Here is a 24,928-nt window from a genome sequence, read left to right as displayed (position 1 = left end):
ATGTTACAAGCGTAAAGAATGCAACAATTTTTTTTCCCACTTACTACCTTGTTTTCTAGTTGTTGGATGCCTACTTCTTACAAAATTCACTACTTGTAATAAGTAGCTAATTTTTTTGTAATTAACTTTCCAGATTGGTGAATGCATTTATGATGCTTTTGCCAGCAATGATGTCAACCGGATCGTTCCTTCCACTTTTCCATACACTTATGGATTTACCAAGTGAGCTTACATTTATAGTTTTCTTGTAGTGCTCGCACAATTTAAATTTTTCTTAATATCTTAGAATCTTCTAAAACAATATATTGCAACCTAGCAGCTAGAAGTGTATATTTTAATGTGCTCATAAAAGTGGATGCATTTGTCATTATTAATTTTGGACTATATTCTTAGAAGGATAACTCATCTTTTGCTCCAACTTTTAATATTTTATGGCAACTCCCGTTGGGAGTTGTGTTTTGTTTATCCTTTAAGGCAGTTCCATGGTTGAAGAACAACATTCCAAAACTTTTTTTATAACCTGGACAGATTGTTCTTGTGGGATTGGTTCACTGCTTCAGGTACTGGCTAAAGTATATTGTATTTGGAAAAACCAAAAGGTGAAATAGAACCAGGTCACCCTGCATGTCTCATCACTGTTTTTTTTTTTTGTTCTTGAAATGCTTGGTCTCGGGCTTAATAGGTTTGTAGCCATCATTCTGATTGAATCAGTCTACCAGTCAGTCCTAATCATTTTTGTTTTAAAAAGAAGTGAACTTTCTTTGAGACCTACAAATTTGAAAATTAATGTATCAATTTTCCTTCATTTGTCTTGTAAAGTTGCTAAGTACAGAGCATATGTGAAAGGAGTTTGGAACTCTGAATGTACTTTTACTCTCCCTTAATCAGTACTAGTTGTGGCTTTGGAAAAAGTGGAAAAAAGTTCTGGGTCTCTGGTTGGCAGCAGCATTGCTTCGATCCAGAAGAGTGCAGCACCTGAGCGGACTAAAGGTCCGGGTGGACAAGTAATAGATTGGCCGACCAAGGAGAGTGTAGAGCGATCGGGCCAGCAGTTAGGCCGACCGGATAGACAGATCGTGCGAGCAGTTAGGTCGACTGAGTAGTATAGTCTTACAGTGAAAGGCAGGGCAACCTAAAGATAGAGAGGTTGAGCGGGCCGAGCGAGTGAGCGGCTGAGCAAACTGACCGAGTTACAGCCGGACGGGCGTGCGACCATGCGAAGAAGAGGCCGAACAAGCTGGCTACCGAGCGAGTCAGCCTTCGAGGCCTGTGATGATCGCAATTTCCTTAAAACAGATTCGCCCTGCCTCTGACTATGCTTCAAGGCTTTTACGAGTCGTCTGTTTCCAAGAATACAATAACTAACCGTGATTCCCACTGAGCACTGATGGTCATGGCGAACTGAGAGTATTCGACGCGTGCATGTCGTGTCCGCACACGAGTCAACTTGATTCGGTGCAATCTGGATCCTGGATTTGCACCCACGCGTGAGAGAGAGTCTCTCTCTATATATTTGTTCAAATATCAATGCATGTGAATTAATATAAACTAATCAATATGTCTTGAAACTCCTAATATGGGACTAAAGTCCTATTCACAATGGAACTTCTTTCCTCTTCCGCCTCTTCTTCATTCACTTATATCCAACAAGAAGGAGAGTTGCAACTTACATGACATGACTGCGAAACTCTAATTACTTGTATATAAATGTGTGCAAAAGTAGACAATTATGTTTCAGAGAGATATCCGTATATCAATCTCTAATAATAGGTACTTAAATCCCTTTTAGTTTTGTTGTAACAATTGGCAATTACTAATAAGCGATGGGATATTTGCTTCTCTTATTGGTGACGGAAGGATCATTATTTTCAAAATAAACATACATCTTTCACATTTCATTATATGGGAACTAAGTTCCAGATGTGGACACTTTGCATTATATGGAAACAAGCCCAAATCATGGCTGAGTCCTAGACAAAATTAATACATAGGAAGTTATATAGTAGATAATTAAGTTTTAGAGTCAATAGTTATGTTAGCATGTTTTATAATTAGTTACCTAAATATACGTGGTTATATGTACGTGTGAAGTCAGCGGAAGGGGAATGGATATTTTTACTGGTTCGTGGAAGAAAGCGCTTTGGCGACTTACCTCGAACGGGGAATGGATATTTTTACTAGTTCGTGGAAGAAAGTGCTTTGGTGACTTACCTCGAACTAACCGTGAACCTGATTGTCGTGAACCCACTAATTTTATTGGTTCGTGGAAGAAAGCATCGGCTCTGGCGACTTATCTCGAACGAACTCTCAACCCGATTGTTGCGAACCCACTAATTTTACTGGTTCGTGGAAGAAAGCATCAGCTCTGTCGACCTACCTCGAATTAACTGTGAACCCACTAATTTTATTGGTTCGTGGAAGAAAGCATCGTCTCTTACCTTGAACCCGATTGTTGTGAACCCACATTCTCGAAAACTCTAGAAACAAATGGGTCGACGAGCTCGCCATTCGAAGCTTCGAGAAAGAAAACAGTATCGATTCCCCTCTCGCTATCACCATTGTAAATTTCCTTCTTCGTCCCTTGGAGAAAGCAGAAGAAGAAAAGAATGGATCAACAGCAAATCGACGCCATGATTCTTGGCTCGACAATCTGCCCCTTCGAGTCATTTATCGGTCAATTAATGTCGACGGCGAACAAGCAGCGCTCCCACGCTGTGTCGCTCTTCAAGCACTTCCGCGAGCATCACCCGGACGCCCTCGTCCTGAAGCTCACTATCGTCCTCCACGCCTCCATCGCCATTGACTGACGCGCCATGTCCGCCATCCTTCTCCGTGAGCTCCTCACCCACAGCGCTGATAGCCACTCTGACGCTGCGTTCTGGCCCCGCCTCCCAGAACCTTCTCAAGTCCCGCCTCATATCCCCCTCCGCCTGGAGCCCGACCACTCCACTGTCAAGAAGGTCGTCGACACCATCTCTGCCCTCGCAGTCTCCCTCCTCTTTGACTTCACCTGGCCTGATCTTCTCACGTTCCTTTTTAGCACTTTTGATGCCTCCCACACCCATCCTCACCTACAGGAGTATGCCCTCCTCATATATTCCAAGATCGCTTATGTCCCCTCCATCGTCGGCTCTCACCGTGTCACTCTCCTCCCCGCCGGCCTCTCCCTCCCTCCCTCCCTCTACAAGTGTCCTCTTGGCTGCACTATCTGTGACGGTCAACCTTCTTGTCACTTCCTTGGATTTTGCTGATAGTGAACTCTTCTTTGCCATAATGATATTTTGAACCGACTCTATCAATTCTGGTAACGAAATTACCACTCAGGAGATCCTCAAACTCCTTGTCAAACTTGCAGGTGCAAAGTCAGGGTTCGTTGCTTATCAGAAGTTTGGTGGGGCTTTTATTTTCATGCTGTAGATTGCTGAGTCAGATAGACATGAGGAGGGTACACGACATTTGGCTATTGAGTTTATAATCACCCTCGTTGAAGAGTTGGCGCCTAAGTTTGACTATATTATCTATGACCTACTGCCTTATTTTCTTGGAAGACTCTTTGATGTGCTCATGAAGATGTTGCTTGATTTAGAAGATGATCCTGCTTGATACACTGCTAAGGCTCAGGATGAGAATGCTGAGGAAACTAGCAACTAGTGTGTTGCGCAGGAGTATCTTTATCGATTTGCAATAGTAGTTGTTGGAAGGCCAATAGTTCTGGTAACCTTTGAGCTGATACAAACTTTCCTGCATGCGTCCGAGTGGAAGAAATGCTATGCGACCCTCATCACCTTTGCCCAGACAGTTGAGCTTTATTCAAAGGTTGTTCTATGACTTTATTTACTTTTGTTGAGACGTATTATTTTATTTCAATAGTCATTCTTACACTGTGCAGATGATGTCACAAGATCTGGAGCAAGGGATGAACATGCTCCTACTGTCCTTTCAAGATCCCCATGTCCGTGTTCGTTGGGCAGCAATTGAGGCTATGAGTCAACTCTCCACTTTTTTGCAGCCAGATATGCAAGCCAAGTATTATCATATGGTGCTTCCGACATTGAAATTAGTAATGAATGATTTTCAAAATCCCCATGTGCAGGTAAGTATTTTGGAAAATATTAAACTTTGACTTCATAGTTCTGAGTTGTAAATATGATAAGGCATGCATGTAACTGACTTTTGAATTTCTTGCTACTTTTGTTTGTATTTTTCTGAAAGACAAGTTTAATCTATATCTTGTGTTGATTGGAGTCATTTATTACTACCATAGTTGAGAAGTTTAATATTGGGATTCAAGTTAGTTAATGTGGAATACAGTGGATTTAGCTATCAAAGTTGATTGAGAAAATAAAAATTTTATGTAAATTAAACCAAATAAATAAATGCAATATGAGAAACATATAATATTGAAATACTCTGTTTACTTTCATTTTTAAATCTTGAAGAGCTCTTACACAAGAGAAAGTGATGGAGATTATTGAAATGTGTCGACATGTTATTGAATGACTACAATAACAATTAAGCATTATCCTACTATGTGGGGTTGACTATATAATTTTTTTTATGTCATTGAGCTTTATCCCCCTACTATATCATCATTTTTACTTAAATAAATTTTTTCTTAAATTGCTAATCAAGTCCTTTTTGGTCTTTCGCTCGACGTGACGGCGGACGACATGGACCAAGGCCGATCAGCCGAGTGGCTCTATTGCTCGGCGCAACAGTCGGCTTCCGATCGAGCGATCATCTCGCTTGGCCCGGCAAAGGATGACACTTGGGTAGGGGACTCTCGACCGAGCGACCATTCCGCTCAGCTGAGCAACAGACACAGCAAAATATCCTTCAACATCCTTTTGGGAGTTAGTGTCGCCGACGAACGACATGGTCAGACAGAGGATCGTAAGGCGGAAGCTTCTACTGTCACTACAAAAATATGCTCGGCCCATTAAGGTATTGTGTCAGGGACACTTTACTGACATGTCTCTTCAAGGGAAGCGTGGAATATCGTGCCCGCTTTAAAAAGCGTGCACACACGCTATAGGAAACTTATATAAAAGGGGATCCAGGCATCGGCGGAGGTATGCTTTTCTCGCAATCTTTATAGTTGTGCTACAGTTCCCCTTTGCTTCTTGTTTCACCGAAGATTGACTTGAGCGTCGGAGGATCATCGTCGGAGACCTCTTCCCTGGTTCGATACTGACGCTACTTGTGTTGTAGGCAGAAGCGAAGTCCCTTGGAGGTCAACAGGAGCACCACGTCCCAACATTCACCTCCTCGACTTTCGGACAAGATCACTAGGCATAGCAAATTTTTACATTATTGTTAATTCATTCTTGCAACAAACACCTTGTCCCCTCCATTACTTGATGCTTTACTTATCCTCGCTTAAATCTAAATCACCTTCAACTTATGGTTTTTCTTCCTATCTATACCCTCACGTAACCTTATCTAGCAAAGAATGTATTTGGGAATAACCCCGAATTTAACAAATGGATCAAGTGAAGTCTAATTGATTTTGAAAACAACCATAGATTCTCTTGCTCCTCGGTCAAATTGCAACCGATTTTTGTGTGATGGCTAATTGCTTCCAATTATTTTCTTCAAGTAAATTGGCATGCCTCAGTAGGGTGATTGATCTTGCTGAATCTTTTGGCAAAAACGAAATCAATCATCACAAATTTTAATTAGACTAATCCATATTAGATCAATTGAGTTTGTCGATAAATGGGATTATTCACCACTTCAGACTTGAAGAAACTACATTTAAGTCTTTCAAACAATATATAAGATAATTATTTTCCATATAAAAATATGTTTAATAGTCATTAAGTAACGTATCAGCAAGGACCGTTATATTTCCCTGAAAACTTGAGTGGAGTGTTAAATAGATAAAAATTCTCACACCATAAATTGGATAAGAACAAATATTATAAGAAAACTAATAGTCTAAGATTTGAAACCCTCATTGATAAAGCAATGGAGATAGTAGATGCGATAATTAGGAGAAGCATTAATATTTTCTGTGTACAAGATAAAATGAATAGACGAGAAGACAAAGATGATAGAGAACTCGGATTTTAAGTTATGGTACATAAAAAAGAGTAAAACAAGAAATGGAATGAGTATTGTTGTAGATAGTTCGTTAAAGGATAAAATTATAGAATAGTTAGAAAAGGGGATACAACTATGAACGTAATTAATATATATGTACCTCAAGTAGGATTAGATGAAACTATCAAATCAAAGTTTTGGGACGACCTAGATAAAGTATTACAAAATATTCCGTCAAGTGAAATGATTTTTATAGGAGGCTATCTAAATAGACATGTCGGAGTGAAAAATGAGGAATATGAGAGAGTACTTGGAGATTACGAGTTTGGAACAAGAAATAAAAAAAAAATTATATTAGATTTTACGATAGCATATGATCTTATATTAACTAATACATATTTTAAGAAAAGAGAAGAATGTTTGGTCACATTTAAAAGTGAGAATAATAATCACAAACTGACTTTATTATGATTAGGAAGATAGATAGAAAGATTTGTAAAGAATACAAGACCATTCATGGAAAAAAGCTTAACTACCCAATATAGGTTAGTAGATTTGATATATGTCTCGAACATAGTATTAATAGAAAGTAAATATATATGACTCATAAAATTAAGTAGTGAAAGTTAAAAAAATGGGTAATGGTCAAAAAATATATATGACAATCCCTGCGTCGAGCATGCAAATCAGCTCACAGCCCATCATTGAGTCCATCTTATCTATCCTGGCAACGGATAGAAGTCTTTTGGGCACACCTTGTTCAAATTGCGAAAGTCAATGCACACCCGCCATTTGTTGCCCGGCTTGGAGACTAGCAAGGCATTGGCTAGCCAGCTCGGGAATTGAACTTTCCTGATATGGTCGACCTCCAACAACTTCTCTATCTCCGCTCGGATGATCAAATTTTGCTCCACGCTGAAGTCCCTCTTTCTATGCTTTACCGGCCGAGTGTCCGGTCAAACGTGAAGCTCGTGTTGACCCACACTCGAGGAGATGTCGAGAAGCTCGTGTGTCGATCAGGTGAACACATCATGATTTCACTTAAGGCAGACGATCAGCTCTACCTTCTTCCCCTCCTCCAGGTCGGCGGCAATAAAGGTCGTTGCTTCCGTCCGACTTGGGTGGATCTGAACCTCCTCCTTTTCTTCATACACCAAGGTAGACGGTTTCTCAGTGAGAGCGTTTACCTCCATGCGCGAATTCTTCCGAGTGCTTCTTGCTTCAGCCTTAACCATCTCGACATAGCATCGTCGAGCGACCAGTTGATCGCCTTTGACTTCACTGACCCGATTATCCACCGGGAACTTGATTTTTTGACAGTAAGTTGACACCACCGTCGGAATTCGTTAAGGGCCGATCGGCCCGAGATGACATAAGCTGACGGTGCGTCCACCATAATGAAATTCGTGGTTCTGGTTCTCCTCAGCGGTTCTTCCCTGAGCGAGATGGTCAATCGGGCCTGTCCAAGCGGTAGCACTTCATTGCTCGTAAAACCATAGAGACGGGTCGTCATGAGCAGCAACTCATTTTGATCAATTTGTAATTGGTCGAACGCCTTCTTGAAGATAATGTTCGCCAAACTTCCTGTATCAACAAAAATTCGATGAATAGTGTAATTAGCGATTATTGACCGGATGATCAACACATCGTCGTGAGGGATTTCCACTCCCTCTAAGTCGTTGGGGCCAAAGCTGATATCCGGCACCTCAACCTTCTCTTTGTTGTATCCCACCGCGTAGATCTTCAACCGCCGAGCGTAGGACTTATTGGCTCTGTTGAAGTCGTCGTCGGTCGGCCCACCAGCGATCATGCTTATTCCTTCTCGGACAACGTTGCTTCTGTTATTTTCCTCCCAAGCGGTAGGTCTATTTATGTCAGTCGAGATTCGGGAGGGATCAGTGTTATCCCTCTGTTATTGCTGATGGCGTCGCTCGACCGACCTTCTGTCGTCCTCTCATCGCCCGGTAGATCGATGTCTGTGTCTATGATCGAGGGAAGGAGATCAACGGTGGTATCCTCTTGGAGTTGGTCAGCTGACGATGGGTGTTAGACCACGGCAATCACGCGTGTTGTGTGTCACCAACTGGTGGAAAGAGCAGAATATCGGTGTCCACACATTGCCTTTTGTCGTTTTCTACCGACCGAAGGCCACATGTTGCACGGCATGTGTCCTGGTCTCCTGGTGTGGCTGCGCTCCTTCGGCCCTCGGCCCCTTGGGCGGTTAGTGGCTGCTTGATGGTCGACGCTCGATCGTTGACATGGGTTCGATCGACGCCTCCTATCTTCTCGTCGTTTGGGTCTCTTCTACATTTATATACTCGTTTCTACATTTATATACTCGTTGGCCTTCTTGAGCATATGGTGGAAATCCTTGGGCGACTTCCTGATGAGCAATCAGACGAAGTCTCCCTCGACGAGCCCTTGCATGAAGGCGTTCATCATAGTCTCGGATGAGACCGAGGGGATGTCCATGGCTACCTGATTAAAACACTATATATACGCTCGGAGTGCTTCTTTCGATCCATGCTTCATGGAGAAGAGGCTGACGCTCGTCTTTGATAGCGTCCGCTACTGGCGAAATGATGTAAGAAGGCAGCTCGGAAGTCCTTGAAGCTGCGTATCGATCCGTCTGACGGTCTTCGGAACCAGCGCTACGTCGAGTCGGAGCGAGTAGCGAGAAAGACTTGACACTTTACCTCATCTATATATTGGTGCAGTGTGACTTCATTATCGAACATATCCAGATGATCATCTGGATTGATCGATCCATTGTATGCCCCGATCGTCGGCGGAGTATAATGTCTGAGCAAAGGCTCCTGTAAGATCTCCTTGGAGAACTGCAGTTGATCCATTCGGGAGATGTGTTGCCTCGGGACGCCTTGCCTTTTCGTGCATCTCGAACGAGAGCATCATCCAAAGACGATCCTTGTTCTTGGTTCAACTGGTCTATCTCTGAGGGGTTTGAAAAAGGGCGTGATGGAAGGAGATCGGTGCGGGCGGCGCTTCCCCTGGTGTGCCGGTAAGCCCTCTATTTTGGCCTCATACGGAGATTTGCTCCACTCAGTCTTCCTTCCCCGCTTGGTCTTCTTGCCCCGCTCGTCCCCTGGCTGTCGTGTCGCGAGTTGTGACGCTTGTCGATCGGCTAACGCCTGTTGTTGCTGCTGTTCGATCATCTTCGCTGCTGGGGCTTGCACGAGCATGTCGAGCTCTTCTGAGATGAGCGTCATAGTGGTGAATCGTCCAGCGTCCTCCATCTTCTTGACTCGGATGCAGGTTACCTTTCCATAGACGGCGTTAAATATGATTATGTCCGAAAGTCGATGAGATGGAAAGCTGGAGATGTGTCGCTCCTGCTGACCTCCTAAGGACTCCGCTCCGCCCTGCAACACAGAAGACGTCAGTGCCGAGCCAGGAAAATGGTCCCCGGTGTTGGTCCTCCGACGCTCAAGTCAGTCACCGGTGATGAAGTAGAAGGCGGAGCAACAAGAACAATGAACAGTAGCAACAACAATGTATTGCGCATATCCCCGCCGATGCTTGGACCCCCTTTATATAGATCTCCTGTAGCACACATGCACGTTTCCCCAGGCGGGCACGCTTCTCAAAGCTTTCCCTGAAAAGACTTATCAATAAAGTGTCCCTAACACAGTATAGTGGAAGCTTCTGTCATACGATCTTTTGGTCGACCATGTCGGGTGTCGACGGCACTAATTCCCAAAAGAGTGTCGATGGATAACAGAGAGAGTATGATATTGGGTCGAGCGGGTTGGCCGCTCCGCAGGAACTCCACTGTTCCTGTGTCTCGTCCACTTGACCGGGACTTCGTTGCATGCGTTCGCTCGGCCGGAACTCCACTGTTCCTGATGTCTCGTCCGCTCGGCCAGAACACCACTTGTCAGTGTCGCGTCCGCTCGACCGTGGCTCCATTATGCCAATGTCGAATCTTGCTGCCTGTCTGAGTGGTGTAGCTACTTGGCTCGGCTTCTATATATCGTCTCCTTTGGCGTCCTTCCTTATTGAGCATCGACTGTTCGACATATTACATGAGTCAAAGGTGGGGTCGGAACGGGCCTTCTCCTTTCGGTCGAGACATGACCACCCTCGATCGACCAATAATATCTTAACGTTAACCGCCTTGATTTTGACTTCCAACGTGGCAACTATCCTCCATGGGGTGGGATCCCTCCTTATCATCGCATCAAAAGATTTAGGCGATCAACTTAACTTAGGTAATTTAAGTAGGTCAAATGAATATAAAAATTTAAATTTTTATTGTATAATTCAAACTTCAGAAGTAGAACAAGATTTAAATGGGATACACAATGGAAAAGTCGTTGGATCCGATGATATTTCGATAAAAGTATATGAGTGTCTAGGGAAATAAGATATTGAATGATTTATAAAATTATTTAACATGATATTGAAAATGAAAAAAATGTGAGTAAATACTCTAGTTCCCTTATATAAGAACAAGAGAGACATATGCAAGCTATAACGATATTAAACTAATGAGTCATCCCATGAAATTTTGGGAAAGAGTAATAGAAAAAAAATTAAGAAAGGAGACCATCGTGATCGAAAATTAATTTGAGTTTATGCTTGGAAGGTCGATAATAAAAGTTATACATCTTCTTATGTAATTAATTGAAAAATATCAGGAGCAAAAACAAGATCTACCCATGATATTCATTGATTTAAAAAAAGTTTATGATAGAGTCTCAAGAGAAATTATATAGAGAATTTTAGAAAAAAGAGACGTTAACATAACATATATTGAACTAATTAAGGATATGTATAAAGATGTAATGACTAGAGTAAAAACTTCAGGCGGATTAACCAAAGCATTTCCAATAAAAATAAGATTACATCAAGGATCAGCTCTAAGTCGCTATTTTTTTACACTAATCATAGACGAACTCACTGGACACAATACTATGGTGTATGTTATTTGCATATGAAATTATTTTAATAAATGAGACACGTGAAGGAGTAATGTTAAACTAAAATCTCAATGTTAACACTAGAAGTGAAAGATTTTAGATTTAGTAGAGTAAAGACAGAATATATAGAATTTAAGTTTAGCAATATTAGACGTAATGAGACAATCGTAAGATAAAAGATAACGAGTTATGTGGAACTGAGAGCTTTAAGTATTTAAGATTATTTTTGCAAAACGATGGAGGAATTGATAGAGATATCTTACACAGAATAAAAGCAAGATGGTCGAAATAAAGGAAAACGTTGGATGTTTTATATGATCATAAAGCACCTCTAAAACTTAAAAAAATTATACAAAACGGTAGTTAGACCTGCTATGTTATATGGAACTGAATGTTAGCTATGACTCAAACACATGAGTAAAATATGAGAATTGCAGAGATGAGGATATAAAAGTAGATGTGTGGACATACGAGGATAGACATAATAAGAAATGAGAGCATTAGAGAGAAAGTTGGAGTAACATCTATTGATGGAAAACTCCGAGAGACACGCTTGAGATGGTACGAGCATGTATTTAGAGAACCAATAAATGCTCTAGTTACTTAGGCGATGTAAAACTATGATAAATATACATATCAAACGAAGAAGATCAAAAAAAACTTGATTGACAATAATAAAATAAGAAAAAATTTATTTAAGTATAAACGATGATATAATAAAGGGATAAAACTCAATGACATAAAAAAATTATATGGTCGACCCCACATAGTAGGATAATACTTAATTGTTATTATAGTCATTCAATAACATATCCACACATTTCAATAATCTCCATCACTTTATCTCGTGTAAGGGCTCTTCAAGATTTAAAAATGAAAGTAAACAGAGTATTTCAATATTGTATGTTTCTCTTATTGCATTTATTTATCTGGTTTAATTTACATAAAATTTTTATTTTCTCAATCAACTTTGATTGCAATTTTGATAGCTAAATTCTTAGTATTCCACATTAACTAACTTGAATCCCAATATTAAACTTCTCAACTATGGTAGCAATAAATGACTCCAACAGAAGATATAGATTAAACTTGTCTTTCGGAAAAATGCAAACAAAAGTAGCAAGAAATTCAAAAGTCAGTCACATGCATGCTTGATCATATTTATAATTCTACTCAGAACTAAGGAAGTCAAAGTTTAATATTTTCCAAAATACTTACCTGCACATGATGATTTTGAAAATCATTCATTACTAATTCCAATGCCGGAAGCACCATCTGATAATACTTGGCTTGCATATCTGACTGCAAATAAGTGGAGAATTGGCTCATAGCCTCAATTACTGCCCAACGAACACGGGCATGGGTATCTTGAAAGGATGGTAGGAGCATGTTCACCACTTACTCCAGACTTTGTGACATCATCTACACATTGTAGCAATAGACTATTGAAATAAAATAATATGTCTCAACAAAAGTAAATAAAATCATAGAACAACCTTTGAATAAAGCTCAGCTCTCTGGGCAAAGGTGATGAGGGTCGCATAGCGTTTCTTCCACTCGGACGTATGCAGGAAAGTTTGTATCAGCTCAAAGGTTACCAGAACTATTGGCCTTCCAACAACTACTATTGCAAATCGGTAAAAATACTCTAGTTTCCTCAGCATTCTCATCCTGAGCCTTAGCAGTGTACCAAGCAGGATCATTTTCTAAATCAAGCAACATCTTCATGAGCACATCAAAGAGTCTTCCAAGAAAATAAGACAGTAGGTCATAGATAATATAGTTAAACTTAGGCGCCAACTCTTCAACGAGGGTGATTATAAACTCAATAGCCAAATGTCGTGTACCCTCCTCATGTCTATCTGACTCAGCAATCTGCAGCATGAAAATAATCGCCCCACCAAACTTCTGATAAGCAACGAACCCTGCCTTTACACCTACAAGTTCGACAAGGAGTTTGAGGGCCTCCTGAGTAGTAGTTTCGTTACCAGAATTGATAGTCGGTTCAGAATATCATTATGGCAAAGAAGAGTTCACTATCAGCAAAATCCAAGGAAGTGACAAGAAGGTTGACCGTCGCAGACAGTGCAGCCAAGCGGACATTTGTAGAGGGAGGGAGGGAGGGAGAGGTCGACGAGGAGGAGAGTTTTAAGAGTGGCGAGGTGAGAGCCGACGATGGAGGGGACATAAGCGATCTTGGAATATATGAGGAGGGCATACTCCTGTAGGTGAGGATGGGTGTGGGAGGCATCAAAAGTGCTAAAAAGGAACGGGAGAAGATCAGGCCAGGTGAAGTCAACGAGGAGGAGGGAGACTGCGAGGGCAGAGATGGTGTCGACGACCTTCTTGACAGTGGAGTGGTCGGGCTCCAGGCGGAGGGCGAAGATGAGGCAGGACTTGAGAAGGTTCTGGGAGGCGGGGCCAGAACACAGCGTCAGAGTGGCTATCAGCGCTGTGGGTGAGGAGCTCACGGAGAAGGATGGCGGACATGGCACGTAAGTCAATGGCGGTGAAGGCGTGGAGTACGATAGTGAGCTTCAGGACGAGGTGTCCAAGTGATGCTCGCGGAAGTGCTTGAAGAGCGACACAGTGTGGGAGCGCTGCTCGTTCGCCGTCGACATTAACTGACCGATAAATGACTCGAAGGGGCAGATGGCCGAGCCAAGAATCATGGCGTCGATTTGCTGCTGATCCATTCTTTTCTTCTTCTGCTTTCTCCAAGGGACGAAGAAGGAAATTTGCGATGGTTATAGCGAGAGGGGAATCGATACTGTTTTCTTTCTCGAAGCTTCGAATGGCGAGCTCGTCGACCCATTTATCTCTAGGGTTTTCGAGAACGTGGGTTCACAACAATCGGGTTCAAGGTAAGAGGCCAGAGATGATGCTTTCTTCCACGAACTAATAAAATTAGTGGGTTCGCAGTTAATTCGAGGTAGGTCGACAGAGCCGATGTTTTCTTCCACGAACCAGTAAAATTAATGGGTTCGCAACAATTGGGTTGAGAGTTAGTTCGAGATAAGTCGCCAAAGCCGATGCTTTCTTCCATGAACCAGTAAAATTAGTGGGTTCACGACAATCGGGTTCACAGTTAGTTCGAGATAAGTCACCAAAGCACTTTCTTCCACGAACTAGTAAAAATATCCATTCCCCGTTCGAGGTAAGTCGCTAGAGCACTTTCTTCCACGAACCAGTAAAAATATTCATTCCCCTTCCGTTGACTTCACACGTACATAGAACCACGTATATTTAGGTAACTAATTATAAAACATACTAACATAACAATTGACTCTAAAACATAATTATCTACTATATAACTTCCTATGTATTAATTTTGTCCAGGACCTAGTCATGTTTTGGGCTTGTTTCCATATAATGCAAAGTGTCCACATCCGGAACTTAGTTTCCATATAATGAAATGTGAAGCATGTATGTTTATTTTGAAAATAATATCTTTCCGTCACCAATAAGAGAAGCAAATATCCCATCGCTTATTAGTAATTGCCAATTGTTACAACAAAACTAAAAGGGATTTAAGTACCTATTATTAGAGATTGATAATACGAATATCTCTCTAAAACATAATTATCTACTTTTGCACACATATTTATATAAAAGAAACTAGGGTTTCATAGTCATGTCATGTAAGTTGCAACTCTCCTTGTTAGATATAAGTGAATGAAGAAGAGGCGGAAGAGGAAAGAAGCTCCATTGTGAATAGGACTTTAATCTCACATTAGGATCTTCAAGGTATATTGGTTAGTTTATATTAATTCACATACATTGATTATTTGAACAAATATATAGAGAGACTTTCTCTCACGTGTGGGTGCAAATCCAGGATCCGGATTGTACCGGACCAAGTTGACTCGTGTGCGAGCACGACATGCACGCGTCGAATGCTCTCAGTTTGCCATGACAATCGGTGCTCGGTGGGAATCACGATTAGTTATTGTATCATTGGAAATAGACGACTCGTAAAAGCCTCGAAGCATAGCCAGAGGTGGGGCGAATATGTTTTAAAGAAATTGCGATCATCACAGGCCTCGGTGGCTGACTCGCTCGGTAGCCAACTCGTTCGGCCTCTTCTTCGCATGGTCGCACGCCTGTCCGGTTGTAACTCGGTCAGTTTACTCAGCCGCTCGACCCGCTCAGCCTCTCTGTCTTTAGGTTGTCCTGTCTTTCACTGTAAGACTATACTACTCAGTCGGCCTAATTGCTCGCACGACCTGTCTATCCGGTCGACCTAACTACCCGCACGGTCGCTCTACACTCTCCTTGGTCGATCAATCTACTATTTGTCCACCCGGACCTTTAGTCCGTTAAGACTTAATGCTCGATCTGTACTCAACAATTAATAGAAATCAGTCCTTACTGATAATCTAGTAAAGTCCTTACAATTTTCTATAGATTATTTTATCTAACACTTCTGCACCAATTTTAATGTAATGGATTCTTGTCCTCTATCTGTAATTTTTTTAATCACCTAGAGTTTTCTCTTTGTTTCTTGCTTTATGCTTTATGTTGATTAGCTAATCTTGATATTATTGCTACAATTTTTTAGACTTCTGACGCTAACAAAGAGAATATTGAGGGTGCGCTTGGTTCTCGTACCATCCAACCCAGCACTCTGAGTGTCAGGCCTTCCCAGCTTCATTGGCAATAAAAAAAAAATTCTAATGTTTCAGACAAAGCATCGTTAGCAGCACCAATTTGACCCGTCTTCAAACCTTTACAACATCTGCTTTCCACCAAAATAAATGAATTTGACTAATCTACTAATGTCATAAACTAGAAATTTTCAACAGAAAAATAATACTATGGATTAAGGTAGGTAAAAAAGACATTTTGAGTATGTTTCTTTCATTATTTTAGGGGTAATAATAAAATTGACTTCCTTGCATAGTTCTCTGCAAGGAGAGAAAAAAAAAACAAAAAAGGTCCAGCCGCTTGAATTCACGACGACAATACAATTCGGGGGAAAGAGTGACATTCTTAAAAGAAAAAGAAAAGAAATGAAACAAAAAGAATGAATTTTGTAATAAAAGAACGGTAAGAGGAGTAAATCCCTAACAAGCGTCCTAACCTAAGCCAATTATCCAGCGAACATCGTGCCGCGGCTGGCGGAAACCGCGACGGGTCGCAACTTGGAAAGAAGCGAGAGCCATGGAACGAGGTAGCGGGCAGGAAGCCCAAGTCAACATAGTTGTATTATAAATGCACAAGCTAAATTACAAATACTCAGGTTGGATGGAAGTTTTGTACCAGAGGTCATGCCATGGGATAAGGAGGTGCTAAAACAGAGTTTACAGGGAGGAGGTGATGACCTGAGAAAGAAGAAGAGGGGAGCAGCCGGCGGCCGACGTCGTCGCCGGCGAGGAGCGTGAGGACGAGGAAGAAGACCCTCTTCTTGGCGGCGGCATCAAAACCCGAACCAGCCTCCCCTGCTATAGTGCCTCACTTCCCTCTTAAAACCTTAACTAGTGAGAAGACTAAAATACCCTCCCTTCTCCCCTTAACTTCTTCTCTACCCCTAAACCGTCTCCGTATCATCAAGGTTTTGCGACTTTGAAGAGAGGCTTTTTTACAGGAAAATAAAATTTGATTCGGGATACTATTTCTTTACTTCAGACGAACAGCCAATGTGGACGAGCAATTGACATAGAGAAGGGGTAAAATACATACAACATAAATGATTTGATAATTTATAAAGTACCTACGTGATTTGATAGTTACTAAATTTATCAACGGGGTTCGATAAAAAACTATTTATTTATAGAACTTATTTATTAAAAATATTAAATTAGAGCCGGTGATTAATTTTTTTATACAGCTCAATTATCTTAATAAATTAGTTAAACATTTATTTAATTCATGATTTTTTTAATATTAATATATAATGATCCTGTCCGAGAGTTGAGTCGATGAGCGTTGGAGATGTGCGCTCCTATTAACTGGTCGAGGACTGGTGACGTAGATCCCTCGTCGTCATGAACTTGCAAACACAGCGCCGAGCCAGGGAGGGGTTCCCCGGTGATGGTCCTCCGACGTTCAAGTCAAATCTCCAGCGGAAAGAAGTAGAGCAAAGAAGAAACGAGAACTGTAGCTACAGTAATAATGTGAGCATACCTCCTTCGAAGTCTGGGGGTCCTTATATAGGGCTCCCGAGAGGCGCGTGCACGCTCCTCGAGGTGCGCACAGTCATCAGAGTATACTTGGAATGGATGTGTCAGGAAAGCGCGTCTGTCGCCATACCGCAACAGCACGAGCATATCTCTGACATGACAGTGGAAGCTTCCACCGTATGATTCTCTGTCTGACCATGCTGTTGGCCATGCCTCCTGTTGATGGCACTGGTTCCTAGGAAGATATTGCTAATCGCTCTTTCTGTCCTCTACTGGTCCGCGCGGATGGGTCGTTCGACGCGCGAATGGGTCGTTCAGCGCGCGCCCTCCCTGGGCCGAGAGGAGGCCACATCGACTAGCACCCTCTAGAAGGATGCCCGCTCGGCCACTTGTTTGATGTTCGAGTTCACCGTGTCGGGTGAGTGAGTTTTAACTGTAGGATTGATGTCGTGTCTACCGTTAGCCGAGCGGGATGGCTGCTCGGCCCTTGTCTCTTTCCGCCTTGCTTTATGAGCGTCGGAAACTCGGCGTCCGGCCGAGCTGTCGATTTGCCGGGTCGGCTATTCCTCCTGCCGATCAGGAATGTAATTCGCCCGGTTGAACGTCTGCCGAGTGTTGACCACGTTGACCCCTTGCCGGGCAGGTCCCCCTCCCTTTACCACCGGATCACATGCCCTCCCTTCAAGTCTAGTCGAATGAGACTGAAAGTCCGACTGACTAGATAAGTAGCCTGGTGAGAAGTTGGCTGGTTGGTCGGAAGATGAGCTGGACCCCACCGGTTTCCGTAGGACCGACCTTTTTCTCCCGGTCGGTGCTTCGTGCCTCTGTACTTGGTCATTTTAGATACTTTTCCTTATCGCTGTCGAGGGGGCGCGGGCCGGTTAGCTACTGCTGACATCATCCGAATCTCCTCTTGATGTGTGCAGATCGTTTCCATTAAGGCCGAGCACACACCCATTAAATGCTGACCCGTGGAGGGCGCCACGTGTCGCCGGCACAGTCGTCGCACGTCCGAGGTGACAGCTGTTGCTGTGACGTTTGGCGGTTCGAATTCGACGGTCCGATGCGCACTTCGATCCCTGTGCCCTAGATCGGACAGCTCAACTCGATCGCGCCTATCTTTATAAAGCTTCAGCGCCACCGCTTCCTTTGCATTCTGTTTCCGCTTCTCCTCCGTTTGCTCTGGCAATCTTGTTTGCTTCCGACGCTCCGGCGACTCCCAGATTTCTCCTCCGGTACTCCATTTTCCTGTAAGCTATAACTTCCGTTTCTTTTCTTTTGGCCTTCCTCGCTCTCCGGTATTTTGTCATTTTGCTTAGTGAACCCCTTGTTGATCCTGCTTTATTCTTCCGTCGACTCCCTTAGCAAATCCCTCTGCCTCTTTGTTTTCCAACTATGGCCAGTTCCTCCCAGCTAGTCGACTCGGCCCCTGGTCCTTGGTATACCACCATGGAGACCAGGTTTGATGCGGACGACTCAGCGCACCTCATTAACGCTTTTGACCTCCCGCCCGACCATGAAATCGTCCTGGCTGGACAGTTCGATCGACCACACAACCCGCCGACCGACACTATTTGTTTCTTTCGACAAATAAAATTGGGATTTTGAAATCAACATTTTTCTTAGAATTTTAAAAAATACAAAAATCAAGCTGAATACATTCTATTCAACTAAACACATTCCTATTTGTCTTCTAAGTGTACTGAACTCAAGTTCATGTAAGGATTTTGTGAATATGTCAACTAGGTTTAATTTTGACTCAACATAGTTAAGTACAATATCTCCCCTAGCTACGTGATCCCTTACGAAATAACGTTTTACATCTATGTGTTTATTCCTTGAATGGTGAATTGGGGTTTTGGTTAAATTGACTGAACTTATGTTGTCAATTGAGATTTTAGTATTTTGATATTCTAATTGGTAGTCTTTTAGGGTATGCATCATCCATAATAATTGAGACACACATTCTCCTAGAGCTATGTATTCAACTTCAGTGGTAGATGGGGCAACACAGTGTTGCTTTCTACTTGACCAACTTACTAGGCACTGACCTAGAATTTGGCAGCTACCACTTGTGCTTTTTCTGTCTAATTTACACCCGGCATGGTCTGAATCAAAATAGCCATATAGGTCAAAGGTGCAAGTTCTAAGGTATCAAAGTCCTACATTTAAGGTGCCCTTAATGTACCTAAGTATTCTTTTAACATATATTAGGTGTGACTCTTTTGCACAAGATTGGTATCTTGCGCACATACCTACTACAAATAATATATCGGGTCGACTTGCAGTTAAGTAGAGTAAGACCATCTCCAACCACAAAATCTATTTTGGTGCACTTTCAACACTAATTTGGTGTCATTTGAGCACCAAAACTTTTTCCAACTCCAATCAATAGACACCATTTCCTACACTAAAAGAAATATTATTTAGAATATTCTATTTTTCCATCTTATAATTTATTATTCAACACATATATTAATTTGTTAAATATTTTTATTATGATAATAATTACTATTAATTTTTATGATATTATTATATTTTTAGTTACAAGAAAATTAAAGTTAGTTTTTTTTGTAATTTTATTAGAAATAATTTAATAAACATACTAATATCTAATATTTAAAGATAATACACAATCATAAACAATTTAGATAATTTTTTAAAAAAATATTTTCACCAAACTAATAACACCTAAAAATATTTTAAATATAACTTGTTTATTAAAATATAATATATTTTAAAAATCCGTACTTGCACCAAATTGGTGCAAGTGAACAGTGCAGCACCATCTTGGTGCTGCACTGTTCACCTGCACCAAAATGGTGCAGGTTTTGGGGTCTCCATTGGAGGAGACCTGGTGTCCCTTTTACACTAAAATGGTGTAAAAGGGCACCGGTTGGAATTGGTCTAAGCTACCTATTAGACCATCTCCAACCACAAACTCTATTTTGGTGCACTTTCAACACCAATTTGGTGTCATTTGAACACCAAAATTTTTTCCAACTCCAACCATGAGACACCATTTCCTACACTAAAAGGAATATTTTTTAGAATATTCTATTTTTCCATCTTATAATTTATTATTTAACATACATATTAATTTGTTGAATATTTTTATTACGATAATAATTACTATTAATTTTTATGATATTATGTTTTTAGTTACAAGAAAATTAAAATTAGTATTTTTATAATTTTGTTAGAAATAATTTAATAAGCATACTAATATTTAATATTTAAAGATAATACACAATCATAAATAATTTAGATAATTTTTTTAAAAATATTTTCACCAGACAACTAACACTTCATTAATAATACATCATTATGAACCTTAATTATCAGAATTACCAAATTGTTATGTATTTTGAAATTTTAAATATTTAATTGTGTGTTTGTTATGAAATTACTAATATTATAAATTTTAATATATTTATAATCTTATCAACATAACAAATATTAAAATTTATAATATATATTTAATTGAAATTCATATATTAAATTTATAATATATAAAATTTATATAATAAATTAAATTAAATCATATTAATTTATAATATTTAAAAATATTTTAAATATAACTTACCTATTATGATATATTATATTAAAAAAATCTCTACTTGCACCCAAATGGTGCAAGTGAACAGTGCAGCACCAAGATGGTTCTGTACTGTTCACTTGCACCATTTTGGTACAATTTTTGGGGTCACCATTGGAGAGGATATGGTGCCCTTTTTATACTAAAATGGTGTAAAAGGGCACCGGTTGGAGATGCTCTTAGACTTTTATAGTACTTTGGATCTACTGATTTTCCTTCTGGGTCAGAATCAATGTTGATATTAGTTGTCATTGGGGTATTTATAATTTTTGAATTTTCCATGCCAAATTTTTTAATTAGTTCCTTAGCATATTTAGTTTAATAAATATAGATTTCATCTCTAGTTTGTTTAATTTGTAAGCCTAAGAAAAAATTTAGTTCCCCCACCAAACTCATTTCAAAATTCATTTTCCATTAATTTAATAAATTGTTTTAAAAGTTTAGTGTTGGTTGAGCCAAAAATTATATCATCAACATAGATTTGGGCTATAAAATTATTTTTTTCTAAGGTTTTGATAAATATGGTCTGATCTATTTGACCTTGGTTAAAGCCCTTGGATATTAGATAATTAGATAACCGTTCATATTATGCCCCTAGGTGCTTGTTTTAATCCATATAAAGCTTCGATCCAGAAGAGTGAAGCACCTGAGGTTACATATTTTTAACTTTTCAATTTACGTCTTTGCTGCTAAGAGAATAAAATGCTTGTTCGTTTCATGAAAAATTAAGGATACTCACCATTTATGATTCTCTACTTGTATGGCAGATGCTACTTGCTCTAATGGATGAAGCTTATACAGGGTCAGCAATAGAAGATCGAGGAGGTGACTCTGGATCTGATGATAATAATGGCATAGATGTTTCAGACCCTGTATTTCTTGACTTTCTTAAAGATGAAAATGATGGGATTACTGTAAGTTATTATCCATCTACCAGTAGCATGTGGACAGCGGCAGTCAAGCTCCCAGGACGTAGCGTAGACGGTGGGCGCATGGTATCTCTGGCGTAATGGCCAGGGGTCGATTCTCAGGAACTGACGACCTGGGGTTTACCCCACCATACACCTATGGCCTATGTACCTACATGAACCTCCCTCCATATCCGTGGAGCCAGTACTAAGGGGGCCGCTAAGGTAACGGATCTACCTTTGGACAGCGGCAGTCAAAATTGACATATCATCATCATCCCATATTGAGCTCAGCTATATAAATCTCAAACTTTTTTTGTCCCAGCTACATGTCCCACCTTGTCATATTAACCTATCACATTTCAAATTATATTTTAATTTATCAAAAAAGTGGCCTATTTTTTGTTGTCAATTGCCAAGATTCTCAATCATTGTTTTTAGTCCATCCGGGCAGGCACATGGAACTTTCATATTGTTAAATTCTTACTAACAGGGTAACAACAGAAAATCTATGATATCAAATGCAGAAGCATAATGGTTTTATACATTCTGACATTCTAGGCTTCTAGCTAGTGGTTTTACACTCACTACAAGGTGGTCTAGCATTTTCACTTGCTGCTGCTAGAACTAAACCTATTCACACATCTCATTTCAGGAACACCACTGGACATCTCCTGCTATGGCTGCAATATTACAGGCAGCTATAAATAATACAGTCCGAAAGGCTAAAAGAGGTGCTTGATATGACACCTCAGTTCCTTTCTCTGTATTTTTCACTGTGTTCTAAATTGTGCCCTCGGCGGCCGTCTAGGCGCTGCCCAGTCGCTTGGCGCTCGTCAGTCGCACCGGAAAGATTGGCGCTCGTCAGCCGCACCGGAAAGATGGAAGACGGCCAACCTAGGTGGCGCTCGGCGGCCTTGTGTGGCGCTCGATGGCCCACAACGGTGCTCGGTGGCCAATTTTTCGGCATCACGGACGTCGTGGGACGTCTCCTGCAGCGTCGGACGAGTCGCAGGAGGAGTCCACAGCCACCGGAAGCATCGTCGGACGTATCCGTAGCCGCCGGAAGTGTCACACTATCAGTTTGGCGATGCTTTCAGCATCGCGGGATGCTTCTAAAGGTGGAGTCCACTTATAAAGGTATGTTCAAAGCTTGTCTTAATATGAAATTGAAGTTGCTCATGTATATTTGCTTGCCCATTTAATTTTGGCATAATTCACATGTTTAATCAATTGCCTGGAATTACTCAAAAATTGTTCCTTTCGAGGGTCCTCAAGACTGTTATGCTTCAACACATCAGTTGTTCAACTTATTTCTGTAGACTTATAAGAAAAATCTGATGAATTCCTGTTATATCAAAGTAACATATTCTTGTGTAAATTATATTTACATGAGCATGACACGATAGCCACGCTTTAGGTATATTCACTTTAAGATAAATGCTTTTTGTTTTTATTATGATTGAAGTAATTGGACTCCATTTGTTTGTTACTTGGCTTATTATTTGAGTGATGGTGGCTGATTGTGCACTCATTGATTTCTCTGTTGGAATGTACCTGCAGAAAGCCCATCACAGATAGACTAGGAGAAGCCTGCTACAGCCTTGCAAAGGCAAGCATTTAATCTGTGCAATCTCAGACATTTTTTTCTGCAATTACAGACACTAGAAAATTCTGTTAGATGATTACTCTAGTGCTTTCTTCTTTTTATCTCCCATTGCATTTAGTAAATTAGACAATTGGTTCAATCAGACAGAGTTGGCATTAAATTTATGTTGGGCAATTGGTGAGCATGGAGCTGGAGGTTCATCCTGCCAAGATGTAGCTCGGGAACTTTTTGAGAGCTTAGAATTGCTTCTGTATGAGAATCTTTTATCAAGGTCTGTCTTCACAGCTAAAATATCTTTTTAGAGATTGTTATGTAAAGACAAATTTTCATGCTCTCTCTTCTCAAGAGCAGTCATCTGGGCTCGAGCCAGGAATTAGAAGTCGAGTGGAATAACGTGGCTCCCAGAAAATCTTCTCAAGCTAGACTTCTTTCTTTTGTGGTGACATCTATTGCAAAGTTAGCAACATGCCACAAGGAGCTACTTCCAACGGCTCGGGTATCTCCCGTGCCGCCCTTCTCATTAGTTACATCTTTTGTTCAATATCCTATACTCCTAAGTTTCTGCATATTTAGACACAGGATTAAACTCAATAGGATCTAACCTAACTTGTTTGATCACATCAAAAACAACCCTCGGATACCAACATGTCCCTAATTTTTTTTGATGTAATCGAAGGGAGAGTGATAAAAGGGAGAGAAGATTATGTTTAGGGGGAGACATATTAAAATTTTATTAAGCAATTTTCCTTATTTTAAATTGCAAAATTGTTGTAGTAAATTGCAAAATCAAAATTTGCTTATGTAAGTTTGGTTTTATTACTTTAATTAAATTTGGGGTTGATGCACATCAAAAAGGAAAATATTGTAAGTATCCCAAATAAGTTTTAATGTGATCAACCGGATTAAGTTAAGTCTTATTATATTTGATCTTTGTGTCTAAGTGTGGAGAACTTAGGAATACAAAAAATCGAGCGGAAGATGCGGTAGACGAGAATGATGACACAGAAAGCGAGTCGGCGGACTTGATGTATCCGAGGGACGAGAAGCTGTAGAAGAGTATGCCGATGGAGTTGGAAGGATGCGCGGGACATTTCCAAGGACGAGAAGTCGGAACAAAAGACTGCTCGAGAAGAAGACTAGAGTTGGGTTCGGATGAGCTCAACTCTAAATGGCCGGAGAATCACTTAAGCGACCATAGCGGAAGACTGGACAAGTCAACACTGTGTTGACTTGTCCAGGCGTCCCGACTCCCTTGAACTCCGCACGCCCGAAGCTGGTCCAAGCGCCCAGATAAGGATAAAATTTTATCACTGCACCGTTGAGTAGTCATTGCGAGCAGATAAGTTGCACATTTAGGGGTGCTCAGATTGGGTCAAGGCGCCCTAAGATGCCACGTCAGCAAAATGACTAGTTCGACAAGTAGACTATAAATAGAGCCCTAGTCCTCTTCATTTAACACAACACTCGAATAGGAACTCAGTGCTTTCATTTGTTTTACTGTCTTTACGATTTTGCGTTATCAATGTTATAAGAGACTACTCCGCTTTCGTTTAAAGGAGATTTGTTGAGTGAAGTTTTCACTGCCTTGATTAGTAATTTTCTGATTGCAAACTAAGTAAATCCTGTCTCTTCTTTTTCATTTATGTACTTTTGCTCAACTAATTTATGTTGTATTTACTAAAGCATGAAAGCAAATAAAAGTTTTA

The 24,928-nt window shown here is 40.7% G+C and overlaps 1 protein-coding gene and 1 pseudogene across 1 annotated transcript; one reads left to right on the top strand and one right to left on the bottom strand.

The window, feature by feature from the left end:
* On the top strand, positions 1-23,298 carry LOC121978770 (annotated as a pseudogene).
* Positions 11,997-16,433, bottom strand: LOC121977135. The gene is made up of 3 exons (XM_042529678.1): positions 16,310-16,433; positions 12,482-12,691; positions 11,997-12,407 (listed from the first exon to the last, which is right to left on the bottom strand). The coding sequence occupies exons 1-3, from the start codon at positions 16,403-16,405 to the stop codon at positions 12,384-12,386; spliced, it is 330 nt and encodes a 109-aa protein (XP_042385612.1). The 5' UTR covers positions 16,406-16,433; the 3' UTR covers positions 11,997-12,383.
* Positions 23,299-24,928: the final 1,630 nt, after the last annotated feature.

The sequence above is a fragment of the Zingiber officinale genome, chromosome 4B (assembly GCF_018446385.1).
Source record: "Zingiber officinale cultivar Zhangliang chromosome 4B, Zo_v1.1, whole genome shotgun sequence".
In the NCBI taxonomy this organism is placed as follows: domain Eukaryota; kingdom Viridiplantae; phylum Streptophyta; class Magnoliopsida; order Zingiberales; family Zingiberaceae; genus Zingiber; species Zingiber officinale.
Note: the sequence above shows the minus strand (reverse complement) of the source record. Positions and strands in the feature narration are given on the sequence as shown.

Excerpts from the sequence above, each read along its gene's own strand:
- LOC121977135 (XM_042529678.1), bottom strand. The coding sequence starts at position 16,405 with ATGCCGCCGCCAAGAAGAGGGTCTTCTTCCTCGTCCTCACGCTCCTCG. Across the intron at positions 12,692-16,309 it reads CCCCTCTTCTTCTTTCTCAG|AAAATGATCCTGCTTGGTAC; the intron begins GTCATCACCTCC and ends TGCTTGATTTAG. Across the intron at positions 12,408-12,481 it reads GAGCTGAGCTTTATTCAAAG|ATGATGTCACAAAGTCTGGA; the intron begins GTTGTTCTATGA and ends TACAATGTGTAG.